This window comes from Ovis canadensis, chromosome 7, assembly GCF_042477335.2.
Source record: "Ovis canadensis isolate MfBH-ARS-UI-01 breed Bighorn chromosome 7, ARS-UI_OviCan_v2, whole genome shotgun sequence".
Lineage (NCBI taxonomy): Eukaryota > Metazoa > Chordata > Mammalia > Artiodactyla > Bovidae > Ovis > Ovis canadensis.
The window spans coordinates 82,077,540-82,092,355 of record NC_091251.1 but is presented as its reverse complement, the minus strand read 5'-3'; the positions used below and the strand labels follow the sequence as shown (position 1 = coordinate 82,092,355).

The 14,816-nt window shown below is 39.3% G+C and overlaps 1 protein-coding gene across 6 annotated transcripts in view; it reads left to right on the top strand.

Moving 5' to 3' along the window:
- Positions 1–14,816, top strand: part of L3HYPDH (trans-L-3-hydroxyproline dehydratase) — a 145,068-nt gene that overhangs the window by 2,600 nt on the left and 127,652 nt on the right. For 4 of the 6 annotated variants that reach the window (XM_069596733.1, XM_069596731.1, XM_069596734.1 and 1 more), the window contains exons 2-5: positions 1,761–1,930; positions 4,403–4,525; positions 4,612–4,749; positions 8,675–8,738. In XM_069596733.1, the coding sequence (XP_069452834.1) occupies positions 1,761–1,930; positions 4,403–4,525; positions 4,612–4,749; positions 8,675–8,738 (495 nt within the window). Of the gene's footprint in view, positions 1–1,760; positions 1,931–4,402; positions 4,526–4,611; positions 4,750–8,674; positions 8,739–11,106; positions 11,249–11,833; positions 13,100–14,816 lie in introns of those variants that run through there. The other 2 variants (XM_069596735.1, XM_069596732.1) reach the window with 2 other exon arrangements.

The window sequence follows — 14,816 nt, the reverse complement described above, 5'->3', positions numbered from 1 at the left end:
TGAATGTTTTTGAGTAAATAAATGAAACTCAGAGCAGAATATGTTCATTGGTCCTTGTAAGAGCCCTATTCCTGCTGGAAGTTAAACTTTGGGCTTTCATATTGATATTTATTACATTCCTAATCTGCCAAGCATTCCCCACACACTATCACATGAAATTCTCTAAACAATCCTCTTCGGAAGGAAACAATTCCATTTTTTACGTGAGGACTCCAAGGCCACACTTAGCTTTCCCCATTCTGGTAGTCCCTCATCTCCATCTATTTCCTCAGTCTCCTCTCATTAAACCTGCTTTGCATGTTGTATCAACATCAAGATAAAACATTTTTCTCTTTTGCTGTTAAGTTCCACTGGCATATTTGACTCTTGATTATAAATTTGCTCTGACACATTATGTGTTAAAAGGATTCTGTGATTCTGCTCTGAAACTGATAGCTCCCTGATGTCTTTCTATGACTCACTGTGCAAACCAAGGAGTATAAGACCTATTTTACTTTTCACAACTTAATTTCTAAATTGAGACCCCTTTACCCTGTTGGTTGACTTTGCCTCATCCTTCCATGGGCCCTTTTCTGATATATGTTTGAGCAAAGGTTTCTTAAAAGTTCCATTTTGGAGACAAGGGCCTTAACCACTTGCATAGTTAACCAGGGAAACATCATCTACCCCATCCAGTGGCCCCTGCCCCTGTCTCCTCCTCCCTCTTCCTGTTGCTATCTCTGCCACATCCCTTAGCCTCCTCACTGTGCTGTGGGAAAGACCACACAGGTCTGCAGTCAGAACCTTCAGTCTCTTTTCTTGGCCTAGAGGAAATTTCTCTACTGACCAGGAGGACTATTCTCCCTTTGGGACACTCCTTTGCCAACAAATCTTCCCCTGATAACTTAGGTCTCTATGAACCAAAAACAGAAAGACCTGCTTTCTGTCCTGCTGTATGCCTACCCTAGAGGCACTGATCCTTAAGCCTATTTGACTTAGGGAGGAGGAAAGAGGAGAAAATGCAAAGAAAGGTCAACAGTTTTAATGTCCCCAAATATTACCAGCCCCATTCCTTTGGAAATACAAATTCAGGATTTCAAACAACTGCAGTTCAGGTGAAATTTGGGGTATGTCAGGGACTTAAAATACCCAAATAAAAACCCTGATGCGAAATGATACTGTAAAGGCCAGTGATTCTATAATGGCTTTATTCTGGATATTTGCCTGCAGGATACTTCCTTGAGATGAAAATTTCTAGATAAATAAGTACCTGAAACTTGGATAGAAAAAAATTTTTTTTTCATTTTGTTTTGACGTTATAGCTGAAGAAAACCAGTTTGTGAATAGGATTCCAAATCCTCATTGTTTTAAACCATTCCCAATAGTATGAGAGGGACCTACATTTTCCTTTATAGTTTTCACACATTCATAGCCCAGAGTTTCCTCTCTCTGTCTGCTTCAATGATGTTTTCTAGAAAAGATCTTCAGAATAGTTAACAAAATATGTAACTATGATTTAGGAAAAACATTTAGAACATTCAGATGTTGTAAAACTTACGTGAACCTCGTTGAAGTTAAAAATAGATGTACTTAGCTAAAGTTCTGTTATTATTTACTTGATGCACATTCATTTTCAAAATTGATTTTTGCTGCATTCCTAAGACAGGAAAAAGTACTCTTCGCCTCCCCCACCCCCCAAAAATACACATGAATTTAAAATGATGTGAATCTTATTGCTGAAATACTAAAAATAAACTTATTTTCAAACACATCTCTTTTAGATTTCCTGGTGGATGTTCCTGGTCATGGAAAGGTGGTGGTGGACGTCGCATATGGTGGTGCATTTTATGCATTTGTTAGTGCTGAAAAGTTAGGACTCGATGTTTGTTCTGCAAAGACAAGGGACCTCGTGGCTGCAGCAAGTGCAGTGACAGAAGCAGTGAAGGCTCAGGTCGGTACCGATGCTGCTGCCATAGCTGAGAGCCTCCTCTGTGACATGAAGGAAATATAAATGACATGTCTACAGAAGTTAAACATCTCTACATTTAGATTGCTAGTCGTACTAAGAATAGGGTGCTGGTTGTAATCTTACACTCTAGAGCAAGACTACCTGGGTGTTGTAGATTTGCCATTTGTAACTTTTGTAACCTTGAACCAGTTACATTGCCTCCATGTGCCTCAGTTTTCCTGTCTGTAAATGGAAAGTATGAAATTGGTGCTTCATAGGGAGTTGTAAGAGTAAGTCAGTATGTGTAAAGGACTTAGAATAGTGCCTTCGCCATAGTAAATGTTCAACAAATGACAACTGTTAACTTTAAGAATAAGTAATAATGTAATTTGTGGTTATTTAAACAAATAGAGAATAGATAATATTACACTTGGAAATGCTTTTGATATATGTGGTCATTCTGCAAAACTTGAAAATAATGAATGTCAAATATAGCTTACAAAATAGATTTCATTAAATCTGATCAGAATTTCTCTTATTTCACAGAGAATATTAATTCCTAGGTAGTGAATTTTTTTCTATATTGCTGAGAAGTAATGACTCCAAGTAATAACTCAAGTAACTCCAGTTTGACTTGGGAAAATTGTTGTTATAAAATCAGTTTAGATAATAAATTCTAGAATATTCTTTCACTTCTAGCACAAGTCTGACATTTAACCTAATTGGGTCCGATATATAAAACTCATATACATACTTGAATGTTTTAGCATATGAAAATTTAATTGTCATTCTAAGTAAAAAATAACTTAGGAAAGACAGAATCTAGAATACTACTACTAATAATTATTTAAGGCCTATTTAACATATCTGAGGCTTTAATTTAACATAATAACCTATAACTTTATAACCTAAATAGCAAAATGAAAATATATACTATAACTCTGTTCTAAATTATCATTTTTCCAGGACTTCCAATACAAATATGTAGAATTATTTTATCATAAAAACTTCTAAAACTCTGGACTTAACATCTGTTTTCTGTTCCAGTTAGAAGGCAGCTAATAGTTTGAGTTAACAATTTGACGCAAAATAATTTAACCTTATTTTTTAATAAAATCAAGAGGAAAAGGCATTGTTTTCTTAATAGAAGGAGGAAGTTTGAACTTCTCATTAAAGCTGGAACGTCTCACTAAGGTGGTGAGGGGTGGACTTTGAGGGAGGAAGGGTTCTGAGGAAAATATGAGAGGTTCTGTCAGTGATGAAGCAGCCAGTAGGTCTACTTTGTGAATTGCTGACCACTCATGCTGCTTATGCAGATGTAGGCAAAGGCCATTTGGGAGGGAAGGGGGCTAAAGTAGATGTAATATCAATTTGTCCCTATCCTTTTAACAAACGTCTACCAAGGACTTATTGTATGTCAGATACTATGTTAGATGCTGGAGACCAGAGGAAGGACAAACCCCAGCACCTTCAAGGAGCTCAGTCTAGTGGGGGCAGCATCCCTGTGTGCAGTGTGATGTACTGGAGCCGGGCACGGGGGCTTTAAGGGGATGGAGAACAAAGGTCCAATATGCAGGCTTCTTTAACTGGGTTATAGATGGACTCCTTGGATTTTAAGACTCCATATCTCTTCAGCTGCTTTAAATGATAGGTAAGTGGTAGGGGAATGTACTAACCATCGGGATACAATAGAAGTAAGATTATAGTCATTTTGGCCAGGCTAACAGACGTTACAGAAATCCAGAAGTTAAACCACCAGACCTCCCAAGAAGAATAGGAAGCATTGCACATTTGAGCCTGACCAAGCTTTACTGCTCATGTGACTTAGCTTCCCTGCCATTGCCTGCTTCTGTGTGTACCTGCTGTTTTTTAATGATACTGACTTCAGTCCTTTATAATAAGCCTTTTTTGCCCCCATCCAATTGCTTCTCTTAACCTAATAGCTTCTGCAACCTTATACTTTTTGCTTGCTCATGGCCTCTTACAGTTCTTGTGTTTATCTGTGTTATTAATGTCAGCTCTAGATACTCATTGCTTGACTTTTCTGCATTATTCTCTTCAAGTTCCTTAGGGTGAGATAAGGATTGCCTTTCTCTTCCTGTTTGATCAGCCATGGCTGGCCTGTGAATTGACTGTCCTGGGGTCAATGCTGAGGTCAGTGCTTCAAAGAGTGCATATGTTTGGGGGTTAAGTGTATAAAATACAGCTATTCCTTTAGTAGAGGAAATGTACAGGATGACTTCCTTAGAAAGGGCTCAGAGTGTAAGAATCATAACTTCCAACAAAAGTATCTTTATTCATCTAGAAAAATGTGTAATTTCTAATATCAATGTAGTGTTGTGACCCAAAAAATATTTTTTAAAATGATAAAGATGGAAAAATTATATCTAAGAGTACCCCTTATCTGCTATTTAAAAGATAAATTTGAATGAAAATATTTGTTTTACATGTGGTTGTTAATTATTTTATTTACAGTTTAAAATTAATCATCCTGACAGTGAAGACCTTGCTTTTCTATATGGAACTATATTAACAGATGGAAAAGACACTTACAATGAGGAACCAACCACCAATATCTGTGTGTTTGCAGATGAACAGGTATTAAAGCTGGGATTTTTAGGCACACAGCCAGGTAACATGGAACTAGAACACTGTGAACACTATCTTCATTTATTCTGAAACAGGTTGACAGAAGTCCGACCGGCTCAGGAGTGACAGCCCGAATTGCCCTTCAGTATCACAAAGGGCTTCTAGAACTGAACCAGACCAGAGCCTTTAAAAGCAGTGCAACTGGCTCAGTATTCACAGGGAAGGCTGTGAGGGTGAGTGGTCCCTGTAGCTTCTTGTCTGTAAATATCTTTTGATTCTGGAGACCTGAGTTGGATGTTAGATAGGTTTCTTCATTAAGCTCTTAGAAGAGGACTGAAAAAGGACTGACAAAGGACACAAGACTGAAAAAACTTCTGTTCAACTAGGATATTGGTTTTCAAAGTATGGAAAGGACCTTGGGGTCCTATCCATGGGTCCACAAGGTCAAAGCTATATTCATAATAATACTGAGATGCTGCTTGCTCTTCACTTTCATCATTTCACAAACGTACAGTGGAATTTTCCAGGAGCTACATGGTATGTGGTATCTTCACTGATTGAATGCAGAAGCAACAATGAGAATCTAGCTGCCTTTAGTTAAGCCAGACATTAAAGAGGTTTGTTAAAATGTAAAAAATGCTGTTTCTCATTACATTTTTTTTTGTTGGAAGAGGTAGCTATTTTCACAAAAATTTGTTTATTACAACATACAACAGATTTATTATTTATAAATGAATTAATGAACAAATATGTTTAATTTCCAATATAGAAAATATTAATTGATATAACCTAAAAAACTCTTTGAGGTCCATATTCATTTTAGCATTGTTTGTTCTGGTTCTGTAAAAAATGGCCTAGTATTTTGATAGAGATTGCATTAAATCTGTAAATTGCTTTGGGTAATATGGCCATTTTAATAATATTATGTTTTCCAGTCCAAGAGCATGGAATATCTTTTTGTTTCTTTACATCATCTTCAGTTTCTTTAATCCGTGTGTTATAGTTTTCAGTATATAGGTCTTTCACCTCCTTGGTTAAGTTTATTCCTAGGTATTTTTTGACCCAGTTTTAAATGAGATTTTTTTTTTTTTACTTTTTCTGATATTTCAGTATTAGTGTATAGAAATGTGACAGATTTCTGTATATTAATCTTATATCCTGCAACTTAGAACTTTATTAGTGCCAATAGTTTTAGAGTGGAGACTTTAGGGTTCTCTAAATAGAGTATCATGTCATCTGCAAATAGGGACAGCTTACCTCTTCCTTCCGAATTTGGATATATTTTTTTTCATATCTGATTGCTATGGCTAGGATTTCTGATACTAGGCTAAACAGAAGTAGCATAAATGGGCAACCTTGTCTTGTTTCTGAATTTACCGGGAAGGCTTTCAGCTTTTCACCATGGAGTATTATATTGGCTGCAGGTTTGTCATAAATGGTCCTTATTATGTTGAGATATGTTCTCACTATACTCACTTTGATAACATTTTAAATTATGAATGGATGTTTAATATTCTGGGATGCTTTTTCTGCATCTATTGAGATGATTATGTGGTTTTTGTCTTTCCTTTTGTTAATGTAGTATATCACATTGATTGATTTTTGTATGTTAAACCATCCTTGTGACCCTGGTATAAATCCAGCATTATCATGGTATATGATCTTTTTTTTTTTTGTATTGTTGGATTGGTTTGTTGAGGTTTTCGGCCACTATATTCATCAAAGATACCCAGATTTTCTACTCTTTTAGTGTCTTTATCTGGTTTTTGTATTAAGGTAATGGCTGGTGATGTCCTCAAATCTTAGGGTATAATGGGATCCTGAGACCAAAATGTTTGAGAACCATTAAACTAGGTTTTGGATATTTTTTGTTTTTATTCTATAGGAATATTCCATTTTATATAGCAAGATGTGAAATTGCTGAAAAGTTGTGGAAAGTAGAATTCTTATTAACATAGTGCTAAGTATCTTCAGTCATGTCCAACCCTTTGAGACCCCATGGACTTTAGCCCACCAGAGTCCTCTGTCCATAGGATTCTCCAGGCAAGAATACTGGGGTGGGTTGCCATTTCCTTCTCCAGAGGATCTTCCCAACCCAGGGATCCAACCCAGGTCTCTTAAGTCTCCTGCATTGGCAACCGAGTTTTTACCACTAGTGCCACCTGGGCACCCCTTATTAATATAATGTAATCAAATTTTAAATGTGCTAGCAGAGCTAATTAATGAATTTACTCATAGTAGTAAGTGAAATCTACTATAGTATGATTAAATTGCATCTGGTAAATTACTATACTCACAAAGAGTCCTTTAATATAGCAAATAATTTATCCTCATAAAGATTTAAAATCTAATATAGCGGTTTTAAAGTTTTGTTTTTCTGAATACTGAATTTTTTTGAAGTTAGGGATTTCTACACAATACAGTAATCTTAATGGAATACCACGTTATATGCAGAAGTTTGAAATACATTGTCTTCAAGTCTGAGATTTTAGATAAAATTATAATTGTCAACATTTATTGGGTGCTTCACTACGTGTTAATTTCTAAGCTCAGCACTTCATGTATACCATCTCATGTAATTCTCACAAGAATCCAATGAAAATTTAGAGTTTAGATACTTTGCAGAGGTCAAACAGACAGCAGAGCCAGGCTATGAAGATGGGTCTCTCTGAGCAGACCCTGTACTGTTAAATACCATATTTTCTTGATCTTAGGCAAAACATTTGATGCAAATGGGCAGTTTCACCCATGTGAGAATGAACTCTATTCTCAACCACCCAGATCTTCATCCCTACCATGCTTATCTGTGCCTCTCTCCCGAGTCTTAACACTGTCCACTAAACTTATTTCAAGATGATTGTCTCAGAGATACCTCAACTCATTAAAAAGTTCTTCCTTCCTAAATATGTTCTTTCCTATCTCATTCCCCATCTTGGTGGTGTAGCTGCACTTCCAGGCTAGACACTATGGTCATATTTAACTCATCTCTATTCTCACCACCTGTGTACATCAGCCCCCAGGTCTATCAGTTCTGCCTCCAAAGTATCTCTATATTTTGTTCTGCATTCTCACTAAAAACTGTCCTCCTGTCTCTAGATTTAATTGATGAATTAAAGTTGCCTCTTAACAGGTTGCTGAGTTTCTAGTCTCTCTTTTCCCCAATTAGTTCCCCACTTTACAGCTAAACTTAATCTAAAAACATGGATACAGGGAATTAAAGATTTTAAAATTTAAAAAAAAAAATAAAATTAATAAAAAATAAAAATAAAAACATGGATACAGTCACTTACCTTAAAAGCCTCCCAGTTGCCTATATGATCGCTGTACTCAGTTGCGTCCAACTCTTTTCGACCCTATGAACTATAGCCCACCAGGCTCCTCTGTTCATGGGATGCTCCAGGCGAGAATACTGGAGTGGGTTGCCATGCCCTCCTCCAGGGGGTCTTCCTGACCCGGGGATCGAACCCACGTCTCGACCCTGTATGCAAGTCAGGAAAAAAGACACAGATGGGTATAACGGACTTTTGGTCTCAGAGGGAGAGGGAGAGGGTGGGATGATTTGGGAGAATGGGAATTCTAACATGTATACTATCATGTAAGAATTGAATCGCCAGTCCATGTCTGACGTAGGGTGCAGCATGCTTGGGGCTAGTACATGGGGATGACCCAGAGAGATGTTGTGGGGAGGGAGGTGGGAGGGGGGGTCATGTTTGGGAACGCATGTAAGAATTAAAGATTTTAAAATTTAAAAAAAAAAATAAAATTAATAAAAAAAAAAAAAAAAAAAAAACATGGATACAGTCACTTACCTTAAAAGCCTCCCAGTTGCCTATATGATCGCTGTACTCAGTTGCGTCCAACTCTTTTCGACCCTATGAACTATAGCCCACCAGGCTCCTCTGTTCATGGGATGCTCCAGGCGAGAATACTGGAGTGGGTTGCCATGCCCTCCTCCAGGGGGTCTTCCTGACCCGGGGATCGAACCCACGTCTCCTGTGTCTCTGTACTGCAGGTGGGTTCTTTACCACTGAGCCACTGGGGAGGCCCACTTAACTCTGGGATTTTCTTTAAAATGATAAAATTTGAGAATACAACTTTTAGGCTAGGTAAACTATGCGGGCAATACCTTGATATTCTCCTTTCATCATCTTTTTTCAGGAAGCAAAATGTGGTGATTTTAAAGCTGTCATAGTGGAAGTGGCCGGACAAGCGCATTACACAGGTACTGCAAATTTTATAGTAGAAGATGATGACCCACTGAGGGATGGATTTCTTCTCAAATAACTTCTATGGCTTGTAAGGGCTTTCTTTTCCTAGAAATTGTTATCATTAGTTATTTTTCTCTGAATTATGTGGAAAACTATATCCACATTGTACATGTAAACCAACTGAGATTCTAAAATACTGTGGCAAAATATAAAGTCATTATTCCTCAGTTTGTACATGTATATTGGTATAACTATCACTTACAGAATATAAAGTATCCAAAATGCAGAATGCTTTTCTAATTATTAACACATCAGGTAACATTAAAACCTTAGTTCTTCTTATTTACTTAGTTCTTATTACTCTGTGGTAGTCACTGTGATATTTTGTTTTAAATGCTCTAAGCTTGAATTGTAGCCCCCACAACAGTGGGTCTTACAAGTTCATTATTTTAGTCTTCCAGTTTTTGAGTACAATCATATCCTCTCTCTGGAGAAGGAAATGGCAATCCACTCCAGTATGCTTGCCTGGAAAATTCCATGGACTGGTGGGCTTCAGACTACAGGGTCGCAAAGAGTCAGACATGACTGAGCACACAGTACCTGCCCTCTCTCTAAGCATGACGTAAGGGAGATATATTATTATAAAGTCCTCAACACTTAGCAGTCATAAACTGGGAAGGAGGGGCGTGGTCAGCTTCTTTGGGTGGAAGTTGTTGTAGCTGCTGCTGGGATGTCCTCTAAGCTGCAAAGACCAGCTCCTATCCCCATGAACTTGAGAGAAGACCAAGAATTAGGCTTCTGATATATCATTAAGGCTCTAATAAAAGGGTTGTTTATTGCATTATTTAAGTATAGGTATACAGTCGGAGTCAATCAGTGAATCTCTATAGTGGGGCAAATCTCATACTCTACCAACTACATGCTGCTGCTGCTGCTAAGTCACTTCAGTTGTGTCTGACTCTGTGCGACCCCATAGACGGCAGCCCAGCAGGCTCCCACGTCCCTGGGATTCTCCAGGCAAGAACACTGGAGTGGGTTGCCATTTCCTTCTCCAGTGCATGAAAGTGAAAAGTGAAAGGGAAGTCACTCAGTCGTGTCCGACTCTTTGCAACCCCTTGGACTGCAGCCTTCCAGGCTCCTTTGTCCATGGCATTTTCCAGGCAAGAGTACTAGAGTGGGGTGCCATCGCCTTCTCCGAACTACATGCTAGGTAATTTAAAACATGAAAGAAATGTTAACTGTTAGCATTCTGGCTAGTTAATTATCTGTGAGTCTGTTAAAAAATTAAAGTTTGATTATTATAAAATGAAATACTAAAAATTAATCAACATGTGATTCTGCTAATATTCAGTAAACTTTTATAAAATGAAATAAAAATGAAATTTTTATTATAAAATGAAGTACTTTATAAAATGAAATACTAAAAATTAGTCAACATGTGATTCTCTTAATATTCAGTAAACTTTTTTTGAGGTAAGTAGTAGTATTTCTCTTTCTTAGCATACAGTGAAGTAATTAATTCATTTCAACTGGCTCTGTCATCCAGCAAGTCTGTACACATCCTGTTATTAGGTCTGTGATTGAATTACCTATCCAAAATGAAGACTATAAAGTTAGTGTTCTTGATTTCCTTATTAAATACACAAAAACTACTGTTTTCCACTCATTATCTCTTATAATTTGTAGTAAAGAATTCATTTACCTCCAAAAAAACACTAAATATGACCAAGAAATTTTCTACAGATTAAAGAGATTTTCTTTACAGTTTTTGTTTTTTTTTTTGGCCAGAGAAACATTTTTTTCTTTTTTAAAAAGTATTTATTTTTTAATTGAAGAATAATTGCTTTACAGAATTGTGTTGGTTTCTGCCAAACATAAGTATGAATCAGCCAAAGGCATACACATGTCCCCTCCCTCGCCTGTTACACTTTTGAAAAATAGAAACAGAACTACTGTTTTCTCTCTAAATTTCACAAGTCACATTAATTTTTTAAAAAACGCAGACTGATATTTAGTAGGTTTTACTGTTGTTTCAAAAGTCTCTACAGACAGTGCACCTTCTGATCAGCCGCACCCTGGCTAGCACTCCCTCTGCCCGCCCGTGGTACGCCACTGTGTTTATCTCATTTACGGATATGAGAGAAATGGGAGTCAGATGTGTTAAATTGCTCTCCTAAGGTCACATTTGGGGCTTCTCTGGTGGCTCCCTAGTAAAGAACCTGCCTTCCAATGCAGGAGACACTGGTTTTATCCCTGGGTCAGGAAGATCCCCTGGAGAGCGAAATGGCAACCCACTCCAGTATTCTTGCCTGGGTGGCAAAAGAGTCAGGCATGACTTAGCAACTAAACAACAACAGGTCACATTTGGGGCTATCATTCTAGCTCTGCTGGCTCCAGGTCCAGTGTTTTCCTGCTGCACTTCCTCCACTTCTGAGACAGGACAGCCAGAACTTGTTTTATGATATAGTACTTCAACAAAAATATTGTTTCCTAAACATTGAAAAATAAAGTATTTTTATGCCTACGTGTTCCTAAATTCTAATCCAAACCAGAGCCAAACCCTTGCAATAATATTCATTCCTTCTGTATTTCACCGTGCCTTCCACAGAGTCAAACCACTAGGGAAATCAACAGCTGTTCCTCTTGCTTCCACTTGTCTAATCAGTCATGAAGCCTTATTGATTCTGCCTTCTAAATACTGTTCACTTCTCCCCCGTCCCATCCTTGCTAAGGGGCCTGCCTCATCACTAAGCTCTTTCAAGCAACCTCCTTCCTGTCAGTGGTTCCTCCCTCTAAGCTATTACCAAGTATCATCATAACAAAATGAAACAAACACCCCTTGTCCACCTTCTCTCTTCAGCCTCCTGTCACCCTTTGCCCTTCCTTTTGTAGTCAAGCTTCTAGATTCCTTACTGTCTTCTCATTAGTATATTTTTTCATCTTCCATTTGCTACTCAACTATTACAGTCTGATTTTGACTTGATTACTCATTGGAAGCTGTGCTTGATCTAACCTAGATTTAATGATCACTCACGGGTTTATATGTTAAAAAGCAGATTCATTACTTTGCCTACAAAGGTCCATGTAGTCAAAGCTATGATTTTTCCAGTAATCATGTACAGATGTGACAGCTGAACAATAAAAAAGGCTGAGCACCAAAGAATTGATACTTTTGAACTGTGATGCTGGAGAAGACTCTTGAGTCCCTTGGACAGCAAGGAGATCAAACCAGTCTATCCTAAAGGAAATTGTCCTGAATATTCATTGGAAGGACTGATGCTGAAGCTGAAGCTCCAATACTTTGGCCACGTGATGCAAAGAGCTGACTCATTGGTAAAGACCCTAATACTGGGGAAGATTGAAGGCAGAAGGAGAAAGGGATGACAGAGGATGAGATGGATGGACCACTGACCTAATGGACATGATTTTGAGCAAACGCTGGGAGATGGTGAAGGACAGGGAAGCCTGGTATCCTGTAGTCCATGGAGTCGCAAAGAGTCAGACACGACTGAGCGACTGAACAACAACAAGAGTTTACTTAATCCATGGTGGATGCTGGCGCTTGCTTCCAGCAGGCAAGTGTGATACATTTTGGAGCAGGAACCTCTATACCCTCGGTGTAGAGCTCCAGGGAATAGGAGTCAGGGACTTGGGTTCTATCCTCGGCTTCTTGTTTGTGTTCTTTCGACCCATCTGCTGATGCTCTGAGGTGGATGTCTGTGGATTTGGTCAGCACCATTCCTTTCCCCTTCTTTTATCAACAACACTCTCCTTTTCCTTTGGGAAACTATCCATCCCCCGCATGTCGCCTTGCTGAGGCCCCCAGGTAAAGGGTACTCCAGTCAGACTCTCCCCACTAAGACCTGGGATCTTACGAGAAATGACATAAGGTCTGAAAAATGGTTGTAGCAGACTTATTCCTGCAGATCCTAAAGAGATCGCTCTCAGTTCCTCTACCTGTGGAGTTGCCCTGACTTCTCTTGCTCTTGGGGTTAGCTATTAATTAAGACTGTCCTTTTGAACTCCCCCTATCCTTCTAGCCAGTTCTGTTTTTGCTTAAATGAGACAGTAACCTCATTGTATTGCTTATATCCAAAGACCCCAATCCAGACACTAATCCTTAAAATCTCTTCCCCTCCTTTACTGTAAATGCTTAGTTCAGACTCTTGTCATTTCTCTCCTGGGCTATTACAATGCCTTTTCTTAACTGGTCTCCCAGTTGCCAGACTCTTCCTATAGTCATTATATGTTTAAACATCTATGACATTGTAATATACTTGTGTTTGCCTAAAACTGTAAGGTTCTTTGGGCTGGGATCCTTGTTTCTGAAAACCTAGTACAGAGAAGGTTTTCAAAAGAAAACAAAAGTAATCTATTATATGTTTTTGTCTTAGTGGTTTTCAGCTGAGGTTGGCCCCCCTCTCACCCTCTTCTTTAACATTTTGCAATGTCTCAAGACATTTTTAGTTATCACTACTGCCATCTCATGGGTAGCGACTAGCGATACTGTTAAACATCCTACAATGCATAGGGTAGCCTCCACAAGAAAGAATTATCTGGCTCAAAATGTCAGTAATGCTGAGACCAAGACAGCGAGTCTTATTTTACCACCCTGCTGTGCTGTGTTTAGTTGCTCAGTTGTGTCCGATTCTTTGCGATCCCATGGGCTGTAGCCTGTCAGGCCTCTCTGTCTGCGGGGATTCTCCAGGCAAGAATACTGGAGTGGGTTGCCATGTCCTCCTCCAGAGGATCTTCCCCACTCAGGGATCAAACCCAAGTCTACCACATTGCAGGCAGATTCTTTAACATTGGAGCCACCAGAGAAGCCCTTTTATCACCTTAAATGAACTTTATCTATACTGTAAATTTCCAGTAGAATATTTTTCCCCACCCAAATGAGCACCCAAAACACTAATATTGTTGATTCTGAGACCTGAAAGTATACTAATCATTCTTTAGATCAGTGTTTCTCAAACTTGCATCAGAATCACTTGCAGGGCTGGTAGCTGGGCTCCATCTACAGAGTCTCAGATTCAGTAGATTTGTGGTAGGGCCTGAGAATCTGCATTTCTAACAAGTTCCCAGGTCATGCCAATGCTGCTGGTCCAGGGTCCACACTTTGCACACCACTGCTTTAGAGAACCTAAGGGTTTATTAATTACACTTTCCCCCGTACGATGCCATGCCCAGAAACTTGAGATGCAAGCTTCCCTGAGCAGGCAGACCCTTCCTGTTCCTGAAATCTTCCTGCCAGATACCTGGAGCTGCATCTGTGGTGACTCCAGCATCTTAAACTCAAAACATACCACCTTCCAGAGAACTGACAAAGACTGAAAGCAGGGCAAGGAAGCAGTGACTCTCCCCTCTTCCCTGACACATGTGAGACAGTCACAGTCCTGAGGGCCAGGCCCTTGAAAACAAGGTGACATCCCTTCTCCAGGATCCGTATCCTAGCTCCTCAGAGCACCTGTATCAGAGTCACATTGAGGATTTAGTAATCCTCAGTAATCCTGGGAGTCAGCCAGTGGCTGCATTTTAATAAGCTTACTACATCAGTGGTTCTCAAAGCCTGGTCCTTGGACCAGCAATATCATACACCCAGTAACTTGTTAGAAATGCAAATTTTCAGACAGGACCCCATACCTATTGAATCTGAACCCCTGAAGGTGGACCCAGTCACTTGTGTTTTAACAAGCCTTCCAAGTCAGCAGTCCCCAACCTTTTTGGCACCAGGGACTGGTTTCCTGGAAGACAATTTTCTCACAGACAGAGCTGGGTGAGGCATGGTTTAGCTGTCACCCCCTGCTCACCTCCTGCTGTGCAGTCTGGTTCGAACAGGCCAGGGACCTCTACTGGTCTGTTGCCTGGGGGTTGGAGACCCCTGCTGTAGGTGACTCTTGCCTGCTCATGTTTGAGAATACCTGGTTTAAGTCCTGCTCCCTCCTGTTTTCATGCTCCCTCCTAAGATCTCCAAATTTAGACTTTTCCACTTCAGGTTCTAGATTCCTTTCCTACTTGTAGATGTCAGAAGCACCCACAGGAAGCAACCACCCCCTCTCCCCTCCCTACCTCTCTGTAGAACATGTATATGG